The following is a 23,146-nucleotide window of genomic DNA, read 5'->3' as shown; positions in this document are numbered from 1 at the left end:
CAATAAGAACAGGAAGGGAGCTCTGTTGCCACAGACATGTTCCTGTCCCCCTTTCTCCTCATTCCAGGCCCTGACTAGCCAGAGGAGGCACCAGATGCTAGAACTGGAGGTTCAGACAAGAAATGAACTGGACTCCCAGATTTATATTGAGCAGAAGGTTAGACTCTGGTCTCCTGGCCTTCGGTGGCCAATGGGTCAAATTAAGACCAGAAAAATCTCCTTTAGACCTTATCTCTTCCCCTCCTCCCCCCTTTTTTTTTTGTCTGACTCTGGCCAAAAGGTAAGCTTCATATTCAACATAAAAGCCATGGCAAATTGAAACCCATGAGAATTGAAATCTGAAGCTCTGGACGTGTGTGTGTGTGTGTGTGTGTGTGTGTGTGTGTGTAGCTGTATAGATGAATATATATATGTGTGTGTGTGTGTGTGTGTGTCCTGGAACTTGAGATGGGGCTTAGATGCAGTCCCTGAGCTCTTCTGCTCAAGGCTAGTGCTCTACCACTTTGAGCCACAGTACCACTTCCAGTTTTGGGGTGGAGAATTGGAGGTAAGAGTCTCTCAGACTTTTCTGTTTGGGCTGGTTTTGAACCACAATCCTCAGATCCTAGCCTCCTGAGTAGCAAGGATGACAGGCGTGAGCCACTCACTCGTGCCCAGCTTCTGAGCCTTCATTTCTAAACAGCAATAACCCACTGCCTTTGAGTGCCGGCCATAGTTGTAGGGGAATCCTCTAGTTTTCTTCCTCCTTTCTCTCCGCCTACTTCCTGGCTGACTTCTTTCATTTCCCTACTTTGGCTCAATGAGACCTGCGAATTGAAATTCCTGCCCAGACACCATGTGTCTTGATTTACAGCGATTTATTTATTTATTACCAACGCCGAAGAAGTAACTCTAAGGCTATTCTGGCTCCGTGGTAAGAGAATTAAAGCATTGGAAGGAATGAACCACTATAACTCAGAAGTCACCTGAGGCGGTGGTGTCTGTACCCAGCACACATGTTGGCCGGCATTTGGAAGGATTTCCTACTGGCACAGTCCATTTCCTGTAGTCATTCCATTGGGTCCCACATTGGGACTCTAAGAGATATCCATCTTTTACATCCAATGTCTCAAGAATAATATACTCTTTTGTCCATGTGATGGAACGGGAAGCTGAGATGGAAACCTTTGAGGGCCCAAATGCTGCCCCCTTCCCTTATAGAATGCTTTTTTATGGATACAGATCGGTAGGCTTACCTATACAAACAAACACAGTAGAGGATGACACACTAAGGGGCGGATTCCAATGGTGTAATCCCTTTGTACCACAAACGTTAAGAGAGTTGAACAAAATAAATGCCAGGAAACTGGAATATGAGCTGTCAGGAGTGGGGGTGGGGGTCACAATCACCAAAGTACAGTTGTACCAATGGGTGCAGGTGACTTGAGGGGGCTGTGTGGGGTTGGGGGAGATGGGGAAGGATGATTGAAGGGGTGACATGGATCAAGATGCAAGGTCCTCACAAACCCACCTGTCGGAGTAGGTGGGATTTTTTTTTTTTTTTTGGTACAACTACTTAAAGATGATAAGGACAAAAAAGAGAACCTATTTTTTAAAATAAGTCTTTTTAACTCTAATCCTATGTTTGGTGTCAAGATCATCTTCCTTGGTCGTTGCAAGGACCGGTTCCTGTGTATTCTACATGGCTGTGACAATGTAATAGCCTTACCCTCTGACCACAGATGCCAGTACACAATGTCCCACGCCACGCCCGTGAGGATGGAAAATGTATCCAGATATTGCCAAGCAATCACTTCCCAGGGGAGAACGAAGGTTTTACCCAGAGCCTAATGCAGTCTCGATTCTACTTCCTCTCCTTGTAATATGGTTGGCATGATGAAGCGAGAGGATGGATGGACAACCGGTCAAGCTGGGTGCTGGTGGCTGACACCTATCATCCTAGCTACTCTGAGGCTCATGGTTCCAAGCCAGCCAGGGCGGGCAAGTCGGTGTGACTCTTATCACCAATGAACCACCAGAAAACTGGAAGTGGTACTGTGGCTCAAATGGTAGAGCTCTAACCATGAACAACAACAACAAAAAAAGCTCAGGGACATGAGAGAGAGAGAGAGAGAGAGAGAGAGAGAGAGCGAGAGCAAGAGAGAGAGAGCGAGAGCAAGAGAGAGAGAGAGAGAGAGATTTGCTCTTGGTGTTCTTCGCTCAGCCCTTGATTTTTATCTGCCTGGAATTTCCTCCTTGCCCAGCTCTCTCGCAGGCCAGCTGTTTCCCAATGCAGTGTATACAACTCTGTGATATCCTGGTTTATTCTGAATGAATGGTTAGGGCCCTTTGGTCTTCCTTTTCCAGAACATTCGCCAGATCCCTTTTCATACCCACCAATCCTAGACTAGAATGGGTCCCTACCAGCGTTTGGGTTGGAAAGAAGTGGTATAAACAAGGGAAGCTCAAGTGTGTGATTTGGTCAAGTTTGAAATGTGTCAACTCTCGGCTTTATTTCATTTACTGAACAATGGATGTCATGAATCAGCCAAGAGGCATTATTGAGCAGAGCAGTTAAGAGAAAATTCAAGAAGATCTGCTGGTCATATGATTTATAGCAATCACAGAACACACATCTTTTTTACTCCCTTTATACCACCCTGCACCCAAGCCCACAAGTAGACAAACTAAATCTTACCCACTTACAGGTTGGATGCTGAGAGCTTGCTAATTAATCCTTGTAAAGGACTTTGAGATCTTCTAAAAGGTGACAGATTGTAAAGCCTTTAATGACAGCCTAATTATTATTATTACCAGGTACAAAGCTCAGAGAATTTGAAAGATTCCCCAGGTACCATTCAAAATAGTAGAGGCAAAAAAAAAAAAACCCCATATCTAATATGCAAATGGAGAAATTATAATTTGGGATCATTGAATCACTGACTTTTAATATCAGCCTTTTGAAGAAATCTCTCCACAGTCTGTACTCCCAGTTTCTCAAGTGAATGCTTACCCCAGAATGTCCTGGCCCAATGCGTCTTAGGAGAAAGCCCGAAATTGAAGAGCTTGAATCTGGAAGGGCTGTTTCCTGTGATTACATTCCCACTGCCTTCCTTGGGAGCAGTGGAAGCTTGGGACAAGCATTCAACTTCAGTTTCTTTATCTATAAAATGGGAATCCCATTGCCACACATTGCTTAGCATGCTCCCTGGCATACAACAAAGGGTGAATAGAACACAGCTTTCAAAAACACTAGGAGAGAGCGAGGGAAGGGCTTTGTCCAAAAAGACATGTACTCTTTGCCCGACTTATGTAATTATAACCCCTCTCTATACCACCTTGATAACAACAACAACAACAACAACAACAACAACAACAAAATAATTGTTTTTGAAAGAAAAGAAAGGGCCAGCGGCTCACTCAGGCCTGTAATCCTAGCAACTCACGAGCCTGAAGAGCTGAAGGAAAGTCCATGAGACTCTTTTTTTTTTTTTTGGCCAGTCCTGGGCCTTGGACTCAGGGCCTGAGCACCATCCCTGGCTTCTTCTCAAGGCTAGCACTCTGCCACCTGAGCCACAGCGCCCCTTCTGGCCATTTTCCATATATGTGGTGCTGGGGAATGGAACCGAGCGCTTCATGTGTAGGAGGCAAGCACTCTTGCCACTAGGCCATATTCCCAGCCCCCCATGAGACTCTTAATTCCAACAAGCTACTAAAATATACTAGAAATGGAACTGTGGCTCAACTGATAGAATGTGCTTGCTTTGAGCAAAAAGGCTCAGGGACAGTGCCTTAGACCCTGAGTTCAAGCCCCAGGACTGACACACAAATAATTAATGAATTAATTTTAAGAAAGCACTTGGGCTAACTAATATATGTGAAAGGACTTAAGATAATATATAGTGCCCAGATCTTTTTTTTTTTTTTTTTTTTTTTTTTTTTTTGCCAGTCCTGGGCTTTGGACTCAGGGCCTGAGCACTGTCCCTGGCTTGTTTTTGCTCAAGGCTAGCATTCTGCCACTTGAGCCACAGCGCCACTTCTGGCCATTTTCTGTATATGTGGTGCTGGGGAATTGAACCTAGGACCTCCTGTATATGAGGCGAGCACTCTTGCCACTAGGCCATATCCCCAGCCCAGTGCCAAGCTCTTATCTTAGGACCATAGTTCAAAGCTAGTGGAGGCAAGAAAGCCTACGAGGTTTTTATATCCCACTAACCACCAGCAAGTTGGACGTGGTGGTATGGTTCAAGTGCCAGAATGCCAGCATGGAGCAAAAGCCCGGCATTCAAGCTCCAGTACTGGAACACACACACTTAAAAATGGAACCAGTTTTTTCAAAATTATAAAGCATCTGATCTGTGGGCTGCCTAGGGAGTAGGGGAAGGGCTGCCTGGAACACAACTTACTACTTCTTTTTCTTTTCTTTTTGTCTTCAACTTCCAGCCCTTGGAGCTGCCATTCAAATGTGTGTGATTGTGTACTCTTGGTAAAAGAAGTGACAATTCCTATGTCCAAAGGTTGGTATGGCAATATATATTATATATAATAAGTATATACAATATATTATAAAAAGGATATATTATGATATATAATAAATATAATACATCTCATGAAATAAATATGCATATAGAATACGTATATACTAAATATATAATATAAATTATATCATATAATAAATTATAAACAGAAATATACATTGTATTATGTATAAATAAAGCTATAATAAAAATATAACTATATAAGTATATAATAAATTTAATACATACTATTGATCATATATAAATGTATTACATATAGATATCCATTATGTATATTTTATATAATATATAAGCATACAATAATATATTAACATAATAATATAATATATAAGTATATATAATACATAAGTATATTCTATATAAATATATATTCTATATAAATATAATATACATATTATATATTATATGCATATAAATTATATATTTTATTTATATATTATATAATAATATATAATATATAATATACATAATAAAATTATGTATTAGTATATAGTAAAATAAAATTATGTATTAGTATATAGTATATAGTATATTATTATATAATATATATTATATAGCATATAATATATAAGTAATATATTATATTATATGTAATATACATTATATGTAAATATTGTATTATATGTTATATACTATATTGTATATAGTATAATATTATGTATAAATAATATAATATTATTTAGATATAATGTTATACGTACGGTGTATTATATACAACATATATATGGATATATAAGAACAATGGTGATATTTACTATAGATTATATAACATGTGACATCTGCATATTCATCTCTTTGAAAGGTCAGTGTTCTCCCCCTCTTTCCGATGACAGGGGAAGGTTGGCCTCTTCCTTTCGGGACGCCCTGGGTGGTTACCTAGTACCCCTTCTCCACTCATAGGATTTCCCTGAACTCCAGTTCGCGGTGCGTGGGTAATTTCAGCCGAAGCCCAGTCCCCGACCGTCCACACAGAAGTCCAGTTTATCCCAGACGTGAGCAACACCCCCAGAGAAGGGAGAGAAGCCCGAAATCCTCTCACTAAACTTCCAGCAACGTGACTCACGTAATTGCCCTGTGCGCCTCTCCTTAGCCTTCCTTGTACACCCACACACCTCTGATGCCACAGACTCTGTGTGTGTGTGTGTGCGTGTGTGTGTGTGTGTGTGTGTGTCTAATAGGGGAAATGCAGGCCGGGGTCCATTCTCAATGCCTGAGATTTAAGGAAGACCCCCCCCCCCCCCAGGAATGGCACCTGTAAAGGTAGCTGGAGACTGCAATTGTCCAATCACCCTCCCCCCCCACCCCCCCGCAGCTACCCTAGCTTCTTGAGTGTTTTTCTCTTAATCTTCCTTGGGGACGGCGCGGGGGTGGGGGGGGGGCTTCTTCAGAAGGATTCCTAGGGGCTTCCTGTTGGGAGAAATAGTTGTAGGAGTAACTGGGACAGTCAAGTGCTGGAGATGCATCCAGCACAGCCGAGCACTCCTGGAAAAAGTGACCTAGATCAACCACAGCACTCTTCTGGGGACCCCCCCTGCCACCTACTGACTTAGAACTGAACCCACACTTCCAGTTGTATGGTTCTGGCTTGGGGGTGGGGATTGGGGGAGGAAGGGAGGGAGGAGAGAGCGAGCTGTGGAGAGGGGATTGTGCATTGGTCCCTTTCAGGAACAAGCCCTACCCCCCCTTACACACACACACACACACACACACACACACACACACAGAGTAAAGAGGGTACAGTGAAGATGGAAAGACAGCCTTGAAGGGTGTGGGGGGGTGGGGGGAGGCCAGCTTGGAACTCTGGAGCTGGCTCTGTTATTAGCATAGAGCTCACTGCTTGGGTGAGAGAGAGAGAGAGAGAGAGAGAGAGAGAGAGAGAGAGAGAGAGAGAGAGAGGCTGAGAGCAGAGAAGAGAGGAGAGAGGAGGAGAGGGAGAGAGGAGAGGCAGAGCAAGCGCTCGCTCCGCTCTGGCTAGCATGGGGAGGGCTCAGTTCATCTGCCTGTCAGTTGCTGTTCACACTGCCGTGGAAGTGCTCTGATTCCAAAGGGAAACAGATCATCCAGCCTCACGGAAGAAAACCAGAAAGGAGGAAGGAAGAGCAGGAACGGCAGGGAGGAAAAGAACCAGGCAGAAAAGCAGCAGCAGCAGCAGCAGCAGCAGCAGCAGAAGCAGAAGCAGCAACAGCAACAGCCACGGAGAGGAACCGAGGGGGAAAAGGGAGAAAAAGACTCAATCTATGACTGGATTTGGACTTCTTTTTCTCCAATGCAAAAAGGAATATGCAGTACATTGTTGCCTTCTTCTGCACCGGTTTCCTAGGCACTGTAGTAGGGGCCAATTTCCCCAACAATATACAGATTGGTGAGTGGGGAGGGGGCAGCCTTGGGGAGGGACTTTTTGTGACTTGAACCAGGGATGTGTGCGGCTGGTTTGTTTTGTTTGGGCAGGGATGTGCTCGGTTCGCTTAAGGCTGGTCAGGAGGCTCAGGGCTGCAAACAAGAGGAGGGGGCTTGGCGTGGAGAGGCAGAGGTAAAGTGGGGAATCTTACACACCACACCACACACACACACACACGTGCACACGCTCCAAGCATGCACGTGTGCAATGGAGGAAATCACACCATTTCCCACCCCCACCACAGGCTTCCTCCGAAAAGAACTGTGAGGGGCTGGCTTGTGGGTGTTGAAGGAGTTAAAACTCCATTGCTCGAGAGAGAGGTGTTGGTGGCTGATTTCATGTGATGTATATCCATATGTAAGCTGGGTGTATTTGTGCCGTGCTTGAATGGATGAAAGGTGCACTTAGACATCGCATTGGGGAGGGGGAGGAGGTAGTATATGGCTTCGCTGGGGGAGGGAGGAGGATGGGGAAGAGACCCTCTCAAAGAGGGGAGCCCCCGAAAGATGCTGGGTTGGTTGGAGCCGCAGCGATAAGAAAAGAGGGCCCACGCTGTAGCCCGGAGGCTCCCTCTTGCTCTGGACCCCTCTTTACTGTCTGCCATACTGAGCCCTGGTGCTACAGTTTGCAGGTCCTGGGGACTTGGTAGGCTGCCTGAGACCTAGTCCTCTGGGAGGCTTCACCCACAGACGTTGCCCCTGTCTTTCTGACAGGCACAAACACATACCCGCACCACTTCTCGCCCCCTCTCCTCTGAAAAATCCTCATCGCTCACTTCCTCTTAAGTTGGGAGGCAGGTTGAACACCGTGCATTTCTTTTGGCTCTCCATTATTTCTCTTTCTTGGTGGTTGTCCTCTGATGAGATTTCCTCCTCTCTACACCCTCCCCACCAACCCGCGGCCCACCCCCCCACACACCTTTGCCTGTATTTTTAATGGGGTGTGTGTTTGGGGAAGGTGGGGAGCTGGCACCTAGCACACCTCATAGTTACAGGGGAAAGCAAGTCAAACAAGAACCACAACACGGATAACAATGCATGCCTGTGAGACTTGGTTTGGCGGGGGGGGGGGGGGGGGGGGTAAGGAAGATTAACTGTGAGCAGCATTTCATTGCCATTTGTATCTTCTACCCGGGAATCAGCTACACTGGTTTTTTGTTTTGTTTTGTTTTTGCTTAAAGACATCCTGTTGGGTTCTTCTTTTTCTGTTCTCTCCCCACCAAATCCCCCTGCAGACTGCTTAGCTCCATGAAAGAAAGTCCCACTGTTTGGTAGTTGATGCTCTTTGTGCGTGCTGGTTGGGGGTTGAAGGATGTGTGGCAGGTGATGATTGTGTATCCCATGCATGTTGCAGTAGCTTCTCTCCGGATCTCCCCCCCCCCCCCCCCCCCCCCCGTCTGACTCCCATGGTGGTGGTTGGAGTGGCTGGGGAGGAACTTGCCGTGTTTTCTGACACCTGTTAAGCTGCCTTGGGGAGCAAGTGTGTATATGTGTGTGTGTACGTGGACGCCTGTCTCCCATACAAAACTTCCTGCCTTGGGGAGACACTTCCCTTTTGCCATCCACCCTCCCCCCACCCAGCTTCCACATCCCTCCTCCCAGCTGTTCCTCACTCTCTTCAGGAGAGGAGGAAGGGCAAGGGAAAGAGTTTGGGGTGTGGTCATCTGGGAGGAAAGGGCAGAGCATCCGAATCAAAAATGATCTTGGCGTGGTGAGTGAGCTAGGCTCTTTCAAAGGTGGGCATAGGTACGTGGAAAACACTTGCTCTTCTGTGTTGATCGTGGTTGTGCCCGGGGACTGTCCATCATTTGGGTATAAATTTGTGGAGGAGTTTTGTATAGGCGTATGTGCATATGTGATATTTGTTCATCAATTTTTACCTGCCTTTCATTGTAGGGAAGCCCAAACTTGCTCGCTCAACTGATAAAAACCCATAAATCCTTGTTACTGGCTTCACAGGCTAGGTAGCAATGTTAAATCCTAGAACAAATGCTGAACCTATCACTTCCACGAGGTAGGACTCAATTCTACTTATACAATCTCTAACAAAAGCCTTCCAATCCATTTCTGGTGGTGGTGGTGGTGGTGGTTCTTAAAACAGACACCTAAGCCACTGGAGAAGTTGTTAGGAGTGCATTATTGCAACTACAATTCTTCACGGCTCCGAGGTAAACTTCTCTGTAAATATTCAGTCTAGTTCGGTCTCTGGAAATAGCTGTTTTTTGATTCACAGCAAGATATTTTAAGTGCTTTTATAGACCCACAGTAAATACCAAGGTAAGCTGTGTGCTCTTGTTTCTGAGAACAGGGACCTTTCTCGTGTTTTCTACTGGAACAGAATGTCGGTACATCTTGACATGGTTGAGACCCCACATTTGCAAAAGCACAAGGTTCCACTATTCAGACACACAATGTTAATCCTTTATGTAACAAGCCATTCCTAGCTAGCTGGGAACATGAGCCAGGAAAGAAACACAACACTAACTTGCAGGGGGAAAAAAAAACACAGTTCCCAGACATAAATGGATAATAAACCTCGGAGACAACTCAATAGTTAAATCTCATGCAGGTCTTGTCAAGCCAAAGCCCAAAAGAATCTGAGTAAAGAGTTATAGAGGTGGAGAAGCTCACAGAATCCTAGATGTATTACTTCAATCCCTCCAACCACCTTTATTAGCACCTACTCTTAGGCCTGGCTAGATGAAAGACGATTGGGCCCAGGTGAGATAAGTTCGGTTGAGGAAGGACATCAGTTCCAAGGAGGTATGCAGGGATGTGGAAGAGAAAGGTCACGGGTCTCTTCTCTTCTCTGACCTTCAGCTGAGCTAAGAGGGACGCAATCACAGGTTTGCACAGAATGACTGATGCTATAGGGACCCGGTTACATCAAACTCAACTGCAGAAGTTTAAACCTGGGTGTCTAGTTAAGTCTATTTTGAACACTCAACCCTAGCATTCAAAAAAAAAAAGTATGACTATCTAGGAATTGGAAACAAGAGGGTGTTTGTTTTGTTTGTTTGTTGCTGTGTTCTTGCCTTTGTTTATTCATCTAAGGGGATGCAGAGAAATGGAGGGGCAAAGCGTGAACAAATGCGGCGCTGGTACTCACCAGACACTGTGTGGAAAATGAACTGTATAACGTGTGGGTGGGGACAGGAGGGAAAAACTGGGAGAGAGAGCAAGGGAAGGGAGAACATTGTCCGAAAAGAAATGTATTCATTACCTGAGTTACATAACCGGAACCCCTCTGTACATCACCTTTATAATAACAATATAAATATTTTATATGAATAGCTATATTGATTGAAAGGTATATTCATCAATGCCTCCATCTTTTAAACTTTTTATTATTATTCTAAAGGTGATGTAAGAGGAAATAATAATTATTTTTTTTAAAGTATGACTAATGGGATTAGATTGGTAGAGGAAAGGGTTCCAGGGTGGGGGAGGAGAGAAGTCAATGGAAGAACCCAGATTTATCATAGGCCAGAGCACTAAGTTTCTTTTTGTGTTTTTCTTTTTTCTCCCTTTCCTTATAGGGGGATTATTTCCAAACCAGCAATCACAGGAACATGCCGCTTTCAGATTTGCTTTGTCCCAACTCACCGAGCCCCCGAAGCTCTTTCCCCAGATTGATATTGTAAACATCAGCGACAGTTTCGAGATGACCTATCGATGTAAGTAATCGCTTCTAGTTCTGGGTAGGTGGTGGTGGCGTTACAAAATGACTCGAGTTGTCATGTGTCTTCATGAGAGAGAAGCCCTCCAAGTGAGCCTTTAGCTCCTACCATGCCTGGTAAAATGGGTTGGCTTTTATTTTATTTTATTTTTTTTACTGCCAGCTAGCTTTTAATTAAAAACAAAAACAAAGACAAAATGCAAACTTGGTGGGCACTTGATTGCTTGACTCTCCCTGACTTTGTCTTGGTTCTCCTGAGACAGAGAGAGTTTTACTCACATGCAGGAAACTTCTGAGAGAGACAGAGAATTCAAAGGCTCTGATGTTAGAAGATTGTGGTTAAAATGTTTAAGACATTTCCCATCCACACGTCAAAGGAAAAACATGTCCCTCATAGGTTGAAAAAGAAAAGCAGAGGACAAGTTGTCTATCCAGTTCTTTGCTTTCTTAAGGAGATGACTGGTGACTTTGAAAACTTGATAGTTTGATTCTTTCTAAAATGGCTTCAAGTGATTGACTGCTTAAACCACCATTTTTGCCCATCATTTCGGTTTGTTTAAAGGCGCCGGAAATATCTACAATTTGTATAATGGCCTTTGGGCACCTAACAGAACAGAGGTGTCATCACGAAAGAGAAGGGAGAGACATAGTGCTGATATTGGAACTGAATGCCTGGCAAAATGTGGGTAGCAAGTTCTAGGTTGCCTGCGTCCCTAGGAAACTCATGTGGTTGGTTGGATGGCTGTCTTTTTTATGTCAGTTAAAAGTGGAAAAATTAATCCGTAGAGACTTTTAACCCTCTCGGGCTTAGACTCAAGTGGGAATTCATGGCAGGAAAGTATACATGATACGGACAAGGACCATTTGGGATCTGAAACTAGAATCAATTGGCACCCCAGACTTGTGAGCCCCAAGTGGCTTCATAATTTCTCTGGAGCCACGGATGGTGGAAGGCATGGATCACATGTTTTATATCTTTCCCACATTCCCATCTAGGGACTCTCGGGAGGTTTTGTGCTGAATAGTCTTAGAAGTCTCAAAATGAGAATTCAGAATTCTCCTTCTCCCTAAGATCACTTAGGTGATAATAGTGCGTTGAATCCTGGCATTATAATTATATCAGGTTCCTTTGATTAAGGACTATGATAAGGACTTTGTAGACATTGATAGTAGCATCATCGCCCTTTATTTCAGATTGACAGCTGCCCATGTAATGTACTAGTTGCTTTTCTTGTGTTGGTTCACTTAATCCTCACAGGAAACTTACAGGGGAATGGTTGTCTTCCTTCTAGAGAAAAGGAAACTGGAGCAGCAATAGGTTCTGTAACCCATACTAAAGTTACCTGAAAAATAAATGGAGGGTTTGTGATCTCCAAGGTCTGCATTCCCATGCATAAGTTCCTTACAGTAATGTGATCGTAACACAATCAACCATAGTAAGAGAACTCACCAAGTGAGAAGGTATTTTCAAGGCCTTGTAATAAAATCCCTTCAGGAGAAAAACACAACAGCATTTCAAACTATACCTGGGTTTTGCACATTAGCCTAACAAAACAGCAAGTCCTGTGTTTTGGGAATGCTGAGATTGGAAATCCTGGCTATATTGTTTTGTTCACTACCCTTTAAAAAGAGCTAAAGCCACGGTGGTGACGCACACCTGTGATCCTAGCTACTCAAGAGGCTGAGATCTGAGCATCAAGACAGTCCAGGCATGGGCTGGGAACATGGCCTAGGGCATGAAGCCCTGGGTTTGATTCCCCAGCACCACATATATAGAAAACGACCAGAAGTGGCGCTGTGGCTCAAGTGGCAGAGTGCTAGCCTTGAGCAAAGAAAAGACAGAACAGTGCTCAGGCCCTGAGTTCAAGGCCCAGGACTGGCAAAAAGAAAAAAGACAGTCCAGGCAGACAAACCAGGGCAATTCCTAACCCCAATGAACCAGCCAAAAGCTGGGCATAGAAGTATGGCTCAAGCAGTAGAGTGCCAGCCTTGAAACTATCCTCTTGGAAAGTAGAATACTGTAGAGTAGGTATTTAATTACCAGATTCCCCAAACCCCCGTACTTTTTCATATGGCTTACTCCAGAGTCTGTACTACAAGGAATTGGGACTGAACATTTTTATATCTATAAGCTGTTTAAGAGTATGCATATACTTTGCATGCATAGGCAACTGTTCATATATCTTTTGGGGACGAGAACACCAGAGCTTTGGGTCATACTTTCAAAAAGGGTTCATTACTCAAAAAGGATTACTAGCTTAGAGCATCAAGATGAATAAGTGGTTAGCCTGTGTATTCACTCACACTGCTGAGAACTGTCGCTAGCAGAATTTGGTGGGAAAAGATGAACTGCCTTCCCCCTCTCAAAATGTTGACTGGCAAAAATAGGAGGAAACGTTCTAAGGCAAAAGGAGATGTTTCTCTGCTGTTACGTTCATAACCTAACACCTGGTTGCAAATAAGAGTTTGTTGTTGTATAGTAGGAAGGCAGATATATGGTACTGGCACTGTCGTCCAGGATGGCTGATGGATTTAGAGTCAATGGACCTGTGTTTTTGAACTTGATACCAGCTAAATACTAGTGCCCATGTTTCATGCATTCCTGGTGCCTTCATTCACGTGTCCATTAAGTGTTTCTCCAAAGCTATGGACTGAGATAAATATTGGAAATACAGAAATGATTAAAAAAATAAATAAAAACACACTCTGGATCTCAAGTAACTGATGCTCTGGGAGACTTTCTGAGGCTGTCTATATCTATATCTATCTGTCTATGTATCTATGTATGCTTTGACCTGTACATTTTTCTTCATCCTTCCAAGATCAAAGGAAATACTGAGCAATTTGGATGGAAACAATGGCAGAGTAATTCCTGGCCGGCCTGGAGAGATCTATTAACTTTTACATGAGGCTAGTGAACCCTTCCGGGCAACGTTCACTGTAGTTTATGGGTTTGGGAAGATTATACATCTGCGGTGATTTGAATTGGGTACAACACATTCAAGGGAACACCATGGTTCTGGGCAGAATGGGCTCATTAAACATGCATGAAAAGCTAAGGAAAAGCATGTGTGTTTTCATGAAGTATAGAGTCATAGTTAATTGCCCTAGTCAATCTAACCTCCAGAAAAAAAAAACATGGCTTATTTTTAAACAGAATTATTGTTATTGATTTAAAAAATATCTGTACATTTTGTGATTCATTATCCCTCCAGCAGAGGGTATAGAAAGGAAGGGAGAAGAAGTGCACTCAGAAAGGCTCCAACTAGAGGTATCAATCCACAGGAGAAGGGAAGGGGGGTGAGGGTTATGGAGTAGGAGATGCAGGAAAGATGGAAGATGAAGATTCATGGTACCACCAGCTGGCCAGTCTGAGGGCATGCTGTCTTTACATCCTGTCTTTCTTAAGAGCTTTCTTTGTCTGCCATCACTGTGGGTTACAGGAACGGAATCTGTGACCCACATACCTTGAGGCCGTGGTGAGGAGAACAGACGGGATGGGGCCAGGGTAACTATCCACAAAGTGGAATAGACTGGGGACTACATCCTGGCCATCCATCCAGCCTAGTGGTGGTGCCTTTATGGCACACGTAATAACTAAAGGAATGAATGGAATACCAGTTGGGGGGCTTGGGTTTTGAGATCTAAGGAGCATTGTGGCAATTTAATTCTTACCTTTGCATTTACTGATCCATATTCCTTCAGCAAGTATGCCCCAGATATCTAACCCTCTGCCAAGTATGGTGCCAGATGCTAGAAATATAAAGTCCAACAAAGAAGATCACCCCTTTCCTTATGAAAGGGCCTATCACTTAGCCAAGAGTTCCCCAAATGAAGCACTCCTAAAATTCACCCAGGATCTTACTGTCATAGAAAGACTCAGCATGACAGTCTGCTTCCCGAATCAGAATATTCAAAAGTAGAAGCTGGAAGGCTCCTGCAGTAGTCAGTATGGGAGTCACACATGATGAAACTCTTTTATCTTAACAAGTCTTCCATTTCTTTAGGGCACTTTTTTTTTTTTTTAAAGCCCTTAACCAAATCCAGGCAGGATGTAAGTACCAGAAATACAGACAAAGCGAAGATATGTTCCCTGCCCTGCAAGACTTTCTCCCTAGTGGATCAGAGGGCCTAAGGGAAGAGAAAATTAAAATGTAATGTATGTGTCACAGCAGTGATTGGTATAGAGTACTGGACGCATGGATGGGTCCTCAGAAAATGGTGGTGGAATCCGTCTGAATGTTTAGAGGGATTTTTCCTGGAGGACAAGGTGAGAGGATAGGACAGAGAGGATAGCATAGGAGGATACCATAGGGAAGGGAGATGTTTGACCTGAATGTCTCCAGTTCTAACCTCCAGTGATTTTCCCACTCAGGGTCCCCATTTGACCATCATCCAATACTATAGAATGGGTGACCGGATGACCGCCCCTAAGCCAGTGCCAGCACAGAGCCATCTTTTAGGGGGCCGTGACACTATTAAAAATGGATGGAAGTTCACATCAACACATGGCTATCTTGTCTTTCTTTAAAATGTAATAGAGGAGCTGGGCACTGGTGGCTACTCAGGAGGCTAAGATCTGAAGATCACAGCTGAAAGCCAGCCCAGGCAGAAAAGTCCCTGTGAGACTCTTAGCTCCAAGTGAACTGGAAGTGGCGCTGTGGCCCAAAGAGATCGAGCACTAACCTTGAGCAAAAGAGCTCAGGGACAGTTCCCAGGCCCTGACTTTAAGCCTCATGACCGACAAATAAATAATTAGCAATAGATGGGTGAACGAAGGGGGCAGCACCTAGGCTCTGAGTTCAAGCTTTAGTATGGATAACATGTGCACACACACCCTGACCACACACTCCTGAAAGGTAATGTAACTCTGAATGGGACAGAGAGCGCCTTAGTCTCCTCTTTCCTATCCGGCCTACTCTTCTCACTTTCCCTCCCTCAGAGCACTCAGAGCAACTCCTCAGAGCACTCTGGTCCCTTCATCCTGCAGTGCTGCCTGTGTTGTGTCTTTGTAGGTCAGCTCATCTAGCATCAGAACATCAATTGCTGTCTAACAAGTCTTGTCGGTGTGTGTCAATAGCTTGATGTGACTGTGTACACCGGGAAATACCTTCACACAAACAAATGCCTGTAAGACCCGGAGAAGGACACATCACAAGGATGCTGAGAGACCTACCTGTCAATCATGGCAGGTAGCATCCTTCATCACAGTGGGTCTCTCTCTGTTGTGGACCTTTGTGAGAAGCTCAAGGGCATCCTAACAAATCTTTAGGCACTGGCAACCAACAGAAACCTCTCCATTCTTTTAGTGTGTGTGTGTGTGTGTGTGTGTGTGTGTGTGTGTGTGTGTATGTGTGTGTGTTTCAGGGTCTGGGCACTCGTTTTTGTTCCAGATTGGTGCTCTACCACTTGAGCCATAGCTCCACTGTCATCTTTTTTGGAGGGGTGGTTAATTGGAGATAAGAGCCTCATGGACTTTCTAGCCTGGGCTGACTTCAAAACCACCATCCTCAGACCTCAGCCTCCTGAGTAGCTAGTTTGCAGGCCTGCTCTATAACAAATATTTCATAGATGTGTTATTTAAGTTTTATTTTTGTTAGTATAAAGATGATGTAGAGAGGGGTTACCATCTCATCACCCAGGTTAGGAGCACATTTCTTGTTTGAACATCACCACCCCTTTCCCTCACTCTCTCCCAGTTTTTCCTTTTGGTTCCCACCCACAAATTGTATCTTTCCTTTTCTGCATAGTTTAAGGTTTACACAACTTCAGGAAGGCAATTACCCCTGTTTTTACTGTGAGGCTCCTGAGACTGAGATTTTTACCACAAACAGCAACATCTGCCATTCCAGGGGTTTCCTGAAGCATGCGAGCATCCTTTCCTTGGAAATGCCAATCTCTGGACAGGAAAGTGGGTGGGCCGACAGCACAGATGTTGCCATTCAGTGTACTTAGCGGATTAAATAAGACTGCCAGGAGAAAAAGTGTGGCTCTGAACAAGAGGGCTTCCTGTAGGAGCGAGGATCGAAAGATGGAGCAGATGTTGGTGATAGAGTGCAAGGAATGTTTCTTTTTCCCTTCCTTCCTATCTTCCTTCCTTCCTTCCTTCCTTCCTTCCTTCCTTCCTTCCTTCCCTCCTTCCTTCCTTCCTTCCTCCCTCCTTCCCTCCCTTCCCTCTCTTCCACCCCCTCTCTCTCCCTCCCTCTCCCTCCCCCTCTCTCTCCCTCCCTCTCCCTCTCTCTCTCTTTCTTTCTTTCTGATCCTAGGGCTTGAACTCTGGGCCTGGGTGCTGTCCCTGAGCTTCTTTTGCTCAAGGCTTGTGCTTTACCAACTTGAGCCACCTCCAGCTTTTTCTGTGATCAATTAGAGATATGAGTCTCACGGACTTTCTTGTTTGGGCTGGCTTTGAACCTTGATCCTCAGATTTCACACCCTTAAGTAGCTAGGATTACAGATGTGAGCCGCTAGTACCTGGCTTGCTTTCCTTTTCTTTTTGAGGGGAGTAGTACCACAGCTGGAAATTCATGCTCAAGGTTCTCTGTCACGTAAGCTATATCTCAACCCTCCCTCCTTTGATTTTTGTAGTTATATTTTTTTAAATAAAGTCTTGTTTTTTGCTTGTTTGTTTGTTCGTTTTGCCTGGGGCTTGCCTTGGACAGAACTCTTCCTGTCTATGTCAGTAGTTAGGATGACTGCTGTCAACTACCATACTATGTCTATTGGTTGAGATGGGGTCTCCTTAGCTGTTTTGTTTGTTTGTTTGTTTTGGCCTGGTTTAGTAGAGATCTTTCTCTACTTCCCGAGTAGCTGGGATTACAGGTGCAAACCATCAGGCCCAGGAGGTTATTTTGAGCAGCAAAGTCACAATATTCCTCCTCTCCTTCAACCACTTCAACAACTGCTGGTTTCATGAGCCGAGGAACCCAGCATTTGTTTCCTGTGCACCAGCACAATTTCCCTTCCATGACAGATGCCCACAGCTCCATGGTAGATGTGACCATCTGAGACGCACTCTTCCATCCTCACCTGTGCACTCTCTTGAAGATACAGAGGTGTCACCATGGTTGTCTGTGGTTAAGTCTTGACTCTTAAAGTATTCATGATCATCTGCTTTTGTGTACAGAAACCTATCTGTGAACATTTCTTCCTCTGGCTAAAGATCCCTTCGAGGCTGTAGACAGAGTTAGTTAGACAAACCAGCTGACACACTGATTATTTGCTTCTTCTTCCAGTGCACTTTTCAAATGAAATTTCTATTGTTATTAGAAAGGTGGTGGACAGAGGGGCTACCATCTCATAAGTCGGATGATATCACCCCTTCCCTTGCTCTCTCCCAATCTCCCCTGCCCCCTGTTCCAGCCTCAATGCACTTTTATGCTGACCTCCCATGTGCCCCAGCACAGCCCCTTCCACACCTTTGCAGACCTCATGCATCGATCACCAGATCTTGATGCTGCCCTCCATGGGGCATGTGTCCATCACCGCCCCTTCCACACCCTTTCAGACAGCATGCATCGATCACAGAATATTGGCTCTTGAATGCACACACAACCTCAGACTCACTCACCATGGCGTTCTAAGCAGCTACTACAAATTGGTCAGAGTGGATGCCTGGGATGAAATCCATTTGCTGTTACAAGACATTGTACTAGGAATTGAGGAAAATGAAATGTACGAGGCATTGATTCTCCCCTTAAGGGGATCAGATTCTTGCAGAGGAAGCAGGAATGAACAAAAACAGAAACTACTGTGATGGAGAAAGCCTCTCTCTCTCTCTCTCTCTCTGCCTCTCTGTCTCTCTGTCTCTCTCAATCTCTCCCTCTGTCTCTCTCTCACTCTCTCTCTCTCTCTGTCTCTCTCTCTCTCTCTCTCTCACACACACACACACACACACACATTCAGGGAAGGAAAAGAAAATTCCAGTTGAAAGAATTTAGGTTTTATCAAACAAGGATGTTTGAATTGAAATGAGAAAGTAAGGTAGGCTAGAAGACAGATGATATAGACATATATATATATAGACACACACATATATATATATTGTCTAACACAATGGTCTAGTACATGGAATTGAGATTTGAAGACGTGGACTCAAACTGCTGGGTGATCCTGTCCCCATGTAATCTTGGTACAATTATTATTTATAAATAATTGTACCATTATTTATTTATAAAACGAAGCCCTTCTAGGGCTGAGAATTTGTGGGAAATCCCAGGGAGGAAAGCGGCGCTCTAGCCTATAATTGGAGAGAGGGTCCTTAAACCACTCAGCTTCTGAAAATCACCCTGCCCCTCCTCTACCAGGTTGAACGGGCCACGTTCTGCCTGCAAACGCAGGACCCTTGCCCTTCCTCTTGGCCTTAGTTGACAAATATTTACCCTGTGGCTGAGAACTACAACAGAAATCAGCCCACCTTCTCCCCCATGGAAGTTACCAGCGAGGGGGGGGTGGCAAAGGAATCAAATAATCTCACCAAGGAATGCATCATCATAAGGGACACTACCTGATGAGAAAGGATCGCAGTTGCTTCTGGATGAGTCTGTGGCAATGCAAGAGGCATGAACTCTGTACAGAGGCACGAGCAGGCGTCTGAGCTGGGAACTGGATGGGGCTGAGAACAGGTGGAGAATGCTACGAGAAAGCAAAGCAGAGGCCTGTGGGGGCGTCACGGGGAAGCCTGAGGCTTAGAGAGGATGGCCAGGGGAAGCTTTTGCCATGGATTTTGAGCTTGTTCAGAACCCAACCAAGAGTTTGAAGCAGAGACATGGCCCTCCCTGTTCACACCAGGAGCCAGGTGGTTCAGAACACTTCCGGTTGCCTTGGTTCCCTTTCTCCTGTCACCAATGTGGGATGAAGTCTGGCAAGGGGGGGCAGGAGGGAAGGACAGACACTGAAGGATGGAGAAGCTGAGGAGGGTATACTGAGTGAGCTGCTGGATTTGCCTCTAGGTGATTGAGTGCAGTGCCTGGAATAGTGAAGAGCCTGCCAACACCATCAAATAAGTTTGATTTCTCCATCAATTCATCAATAAGGAAGTCGCTCATTCCACTGATTCTCAGTCTCTGGCTATGGGGAGATAATGATAGTCATCAAATATACATGGCTGTCTCCAGCTTTTGCACCTATGGACTGTTCCTTCTGCAACTTCTCTGTCAGTCTTCTGTCTTTCTGGTCAAGTGTACATGGTGATACATGCCTGTAATCCCAGCACTTGGGAGGCTGAGACAGGGTTCCTGGCTCAACATTTGCTATATGGGTCCTAGATGGTTCATGAAAGTTGATCTCTCTTCTCTCTCTCTCTCTCTCTCTCTCTCTCTCTCTCTCTCTCTCTCCCTCCCTCTCTCACTCTCTGTCAGTTGCAGGGCTTGAACTCACAGCTTGGGTATTGTTCTAAGCTTTTGCTGCCCAAGCCTAGTCTCTACTACTTTGAGCCACAGCTCCAATCCCGGTTTTCTGGTGACTAATTGGAGATAAGAGTCTCACAGACTTTCCTGCCCTGGCTGGCTTGGAACCGTAATCCTCAGATCTCAGCCTCCTGAGTATCTGGGTTTACAGGCAGGAGCCACTGGCTACACAGCTAATATCTTTCACTTTATGTACAAAAGTGCTGTATTGCATTACAGAAAACCAAGGGAACAGAAGCACCAAACCGAATTTATGTAATCATACTACTAAAGATGATAAATTTCCTGTCTTTTATGGGAAGAGAGCAACTTAGAAATTGGTGGATTTATTTATTGTTTTGTAACAGGACTTTTTACTTAGTATATTTATGTTACGTTTTGCTGTTTTGCATTCCTTTCTAATGGCTTTCTCAAAGCCTGTTGTACATCTGTGTCCTAATGTTTTAACTCCATCCCCTTTTATTGGGTATCTAGTTTATTTCTAACTTTTTTTTTTCTTAAAAGCAATGTCATGAGCTGGTGGCTCACACCTGTAATCCCAGCTCCTAAAAGGCTGAGATATGGGGATCGTGGTTAAAGCCAGCCCTGGGCAGGAAAGTCCATGAGACTCTTATCTCCAAGAAACTACTCAGAAAAAGTGGTACTGTGGCTTAAATGGTAGAGCAATCGACTTGAGAGAAAGAATGGCAGGGATATCACAGGCTGAGAGTTCAAGCCCTAGGACTGGTGGTACAAAACAAAACAGAAAAACACTGAGATAACGACCCTGAAATTTTTCAGTCATCTGTGTATATTCTTTCTGGCTTTATGATCCTTAAGGAGCAGTAGAACAATCCACAATGACATCTGACAGAATAAAATTAGTGCATGAAGGATTTGAGAGTGTCTGTTCAATGCCACTTCTGACAGTAACTTGCATGACCTTGAAGAGTCTTTGTGGGATGGTAAAACCAGAGTCTTTGGGTCATGAGAACAAATGCCACTGCTTATGTAAAAGAGCTTTGAAAAATCAGAAGCGCGAGGCAGATGTGGAGTAATATAATTAACCAGGCTTCTTATCAATTAATGTAAATGCATCATAAGGACAATGTGAATAATTCATCTTTGCTGTGGTGGTCATTAGCTGTGAATGAATCTATGTTGCGGATGGGGAAAATGGAATCTTACAACCAAGTTTACTTATCCTGGGGCCCAAATGTTAGCCACAAAAAAAAAAAAAGAAAATCTGAAAGCATTTCTTTTCATTTAAGGATTCCATCCACAAGAACGAACTGAATCTTTGGGCATTAGGTTTAAGAAATCCCCGTTTAAAGGGACAATGAATGGCTAGCTCCATTTTTGCAGGTTGCTGTGTAGCAAGTGACAGAAATCCAATTACTTAAAAAGTTTTGATATCAGCTATCTCTAGATTAAAGGATTTCGATGACTTCATTAAGACTGAGATACCCTATACAGGATGAGTGGATGAAGAGAGAATAGACATAAGATGAAATATATATTACACAATGGGATATATATTATGTATAATGCATAAATATTTTATTCATCAAAAATATTATATCATTTGCAAGGAAATGGGTGGATCTAGGGGGGAAATTATGTTAGGTAAAGTAAGTGTTGCTCAGAGAAACAAAAGGCACATGCATGTTTTATCTTATTTGTGGAAGTTAGAGATAAATTATAAACTTATATGAAAACATATATAGGGTCGGGCTGGGAATGTGGCCTAGTGGCAAGAGTGCTTGCCTTGTATACATGAAGCCCTGGGTTTGATTCCTCAGCACCACATATATAGAAAAAGGCCAGAAGTAGCACAATGGCTCAAGTGGCAAAGTGCTAGCCTTGAGCAAAAAGAAGCCAGGGACAGTGCTCAGGCCCTGAGTTCAAGCCCCAGGACTGGCAAAAAAATTAAAAAAATATATATATATATGGTCATATGCATATATACATACACATATGTATATACATATATGTACATATATATTACATATGAATACATAAGCAAGTTTATTAAATGATGGTATCTGCAGGGATAACTTGTATAACTCCTTTGAACCACTAACTTGCAGTTCAACAAAAGGCATACCAGAAGCTGGAACATATGTTGTTGTGAGGAGGGGGAAAAGAGGCGGAGGCCAGATGAAGGGAGACAGGGAGAATGGATGAATACAGTCGTAACAGTCAAGGTACCTGTGCGAAAATGGAACCAGGTAACTGAGGGGCTGGGTGGGGGTGGGGGAGATGGGGGAGACTGACAGAAGGGCTGACATGGACCAGGAGGCATTGTACTTACATGGCAAGTTGAACTCAAGCCCCTTTCTGCAGCTATTGAAAGATATTTTTTTTTAAGTTAAAAAATCCTGTGTTCAGAAAGTAAAGGAAGAAAGATCATGAATTTGAGGGTAGCTTGGGCGAAAGACAGCAAGCATCTGTCTTAGAAACAAAAGGACGGGGGCTGGGGATATAGCCTAGTGGCAAGAGTGCCTGCCTCGGATACACGAGGCCCTAGGTTCGATTCCCCAGCACCACATATACAGAAAAACGGCCAGAAGCGGCGCTGTGGCTCAAGTGGCAGAGTGCTAGCCTTGAGCGGGAAGAAGCCAGGGACAGTGCTCAGGCCCTGAGTCCAAGGCCCAGGACTGGCCAAAAAAAAAAAAAAGAAACAAAAGGACTGGGAAATTGCTCAAATAGTAGTGTGTGTTTGCATGGTATCACAGGACCCTAGCTTCAATCTCTAGTGTTATTTAAAAAAAAAAAGAGAGAGAGAAAGAAATAAGAAAGCAGGAAGGAAGGAAGGAAGGAAGGAAGGAAGGAAGGAAGGAAGGAAGGAAGGGAAGTGAGTTTGATACCTGGTCCCTAGATTTTTAGCGTGGCTTTTCTTCAGGCACGTAGAGGCTACCTTGAATTCCCAGCCCTACTATTCTTCACCTATTCGCTCAAAGTCCAGTGGAAAGCGATCTTCTCTTGCTAGTCATTTTCCCAGAAGTCCTGGCACTGTTGCTATTAAATGAAACCCAGATGGGTCGCAGGCTTCCTTCTTAAGGCGACACTGTAGCCACCAGGATCTTTGGGATGTCTGTGCTCCTGGAACAGTTCTAGAAAGTGCTATCTATGCACATGGCTCTTCCTTGCGGGGGGCTGAGGAGGGC

The 23,146-nt window shown here is 44.3% G+C and overlaps 1 protein-coding gene across 4 annotated transcripts in view; it reads left to right on the top strand.

Moving 5' to 3' along the window:
- The first annotated feature begins 6,468 nt into the window (after nucleotides 1-6,468).
- The window catches only part of Gria1 (glutamate ionotropic receptor AMPA type subunit 1), a 254,230-nt gene continuing 237,552 nt past the window's right edge, over nucleotides 6,469-23,146 (top strand). For all 4 annotated transcript variants that reach the window (XM_048334202.1, XM_048334201.1, XM_048334199.1 and 1 more), the window contains exons 1-2: nucleotides 6,469-6,879; nucleotides 10,454-10,591. In XM_048334202.1, coding sequence (XP_048190159.1) covers nucleotides 6,798-6,879; nucleotides 10,454-10,591 — 220 coding nt within the window. In that variant the 5' untranslated portion in view covers nucleotides 6,469-6,797. The remainder of the gene's footprint in view (nucleotides 6,880-10,453; nucleotides 10,592-23,146) is intronic.

This window comes from Perognathus longimembris, chromosome 25 (genome assembly GCF_023159225.1).
Source record: "Perognathus longimembris pacificus isolate PPM17 chromosome 25, ASM2315922v1, whole genome shotgun sequence".
NCBI classification, from domain to species: domain Eukaryota; kingdom Metazoa; phylum Chordata; class Mammalia; order Rodentia; family Heteromyidae; genus Perognathus; species Perognathus longimembris.
Note: the sequence above shows the minus strand (reverse complement) of the source record. Positions and strands in the feature narration are given on the sequence as shown.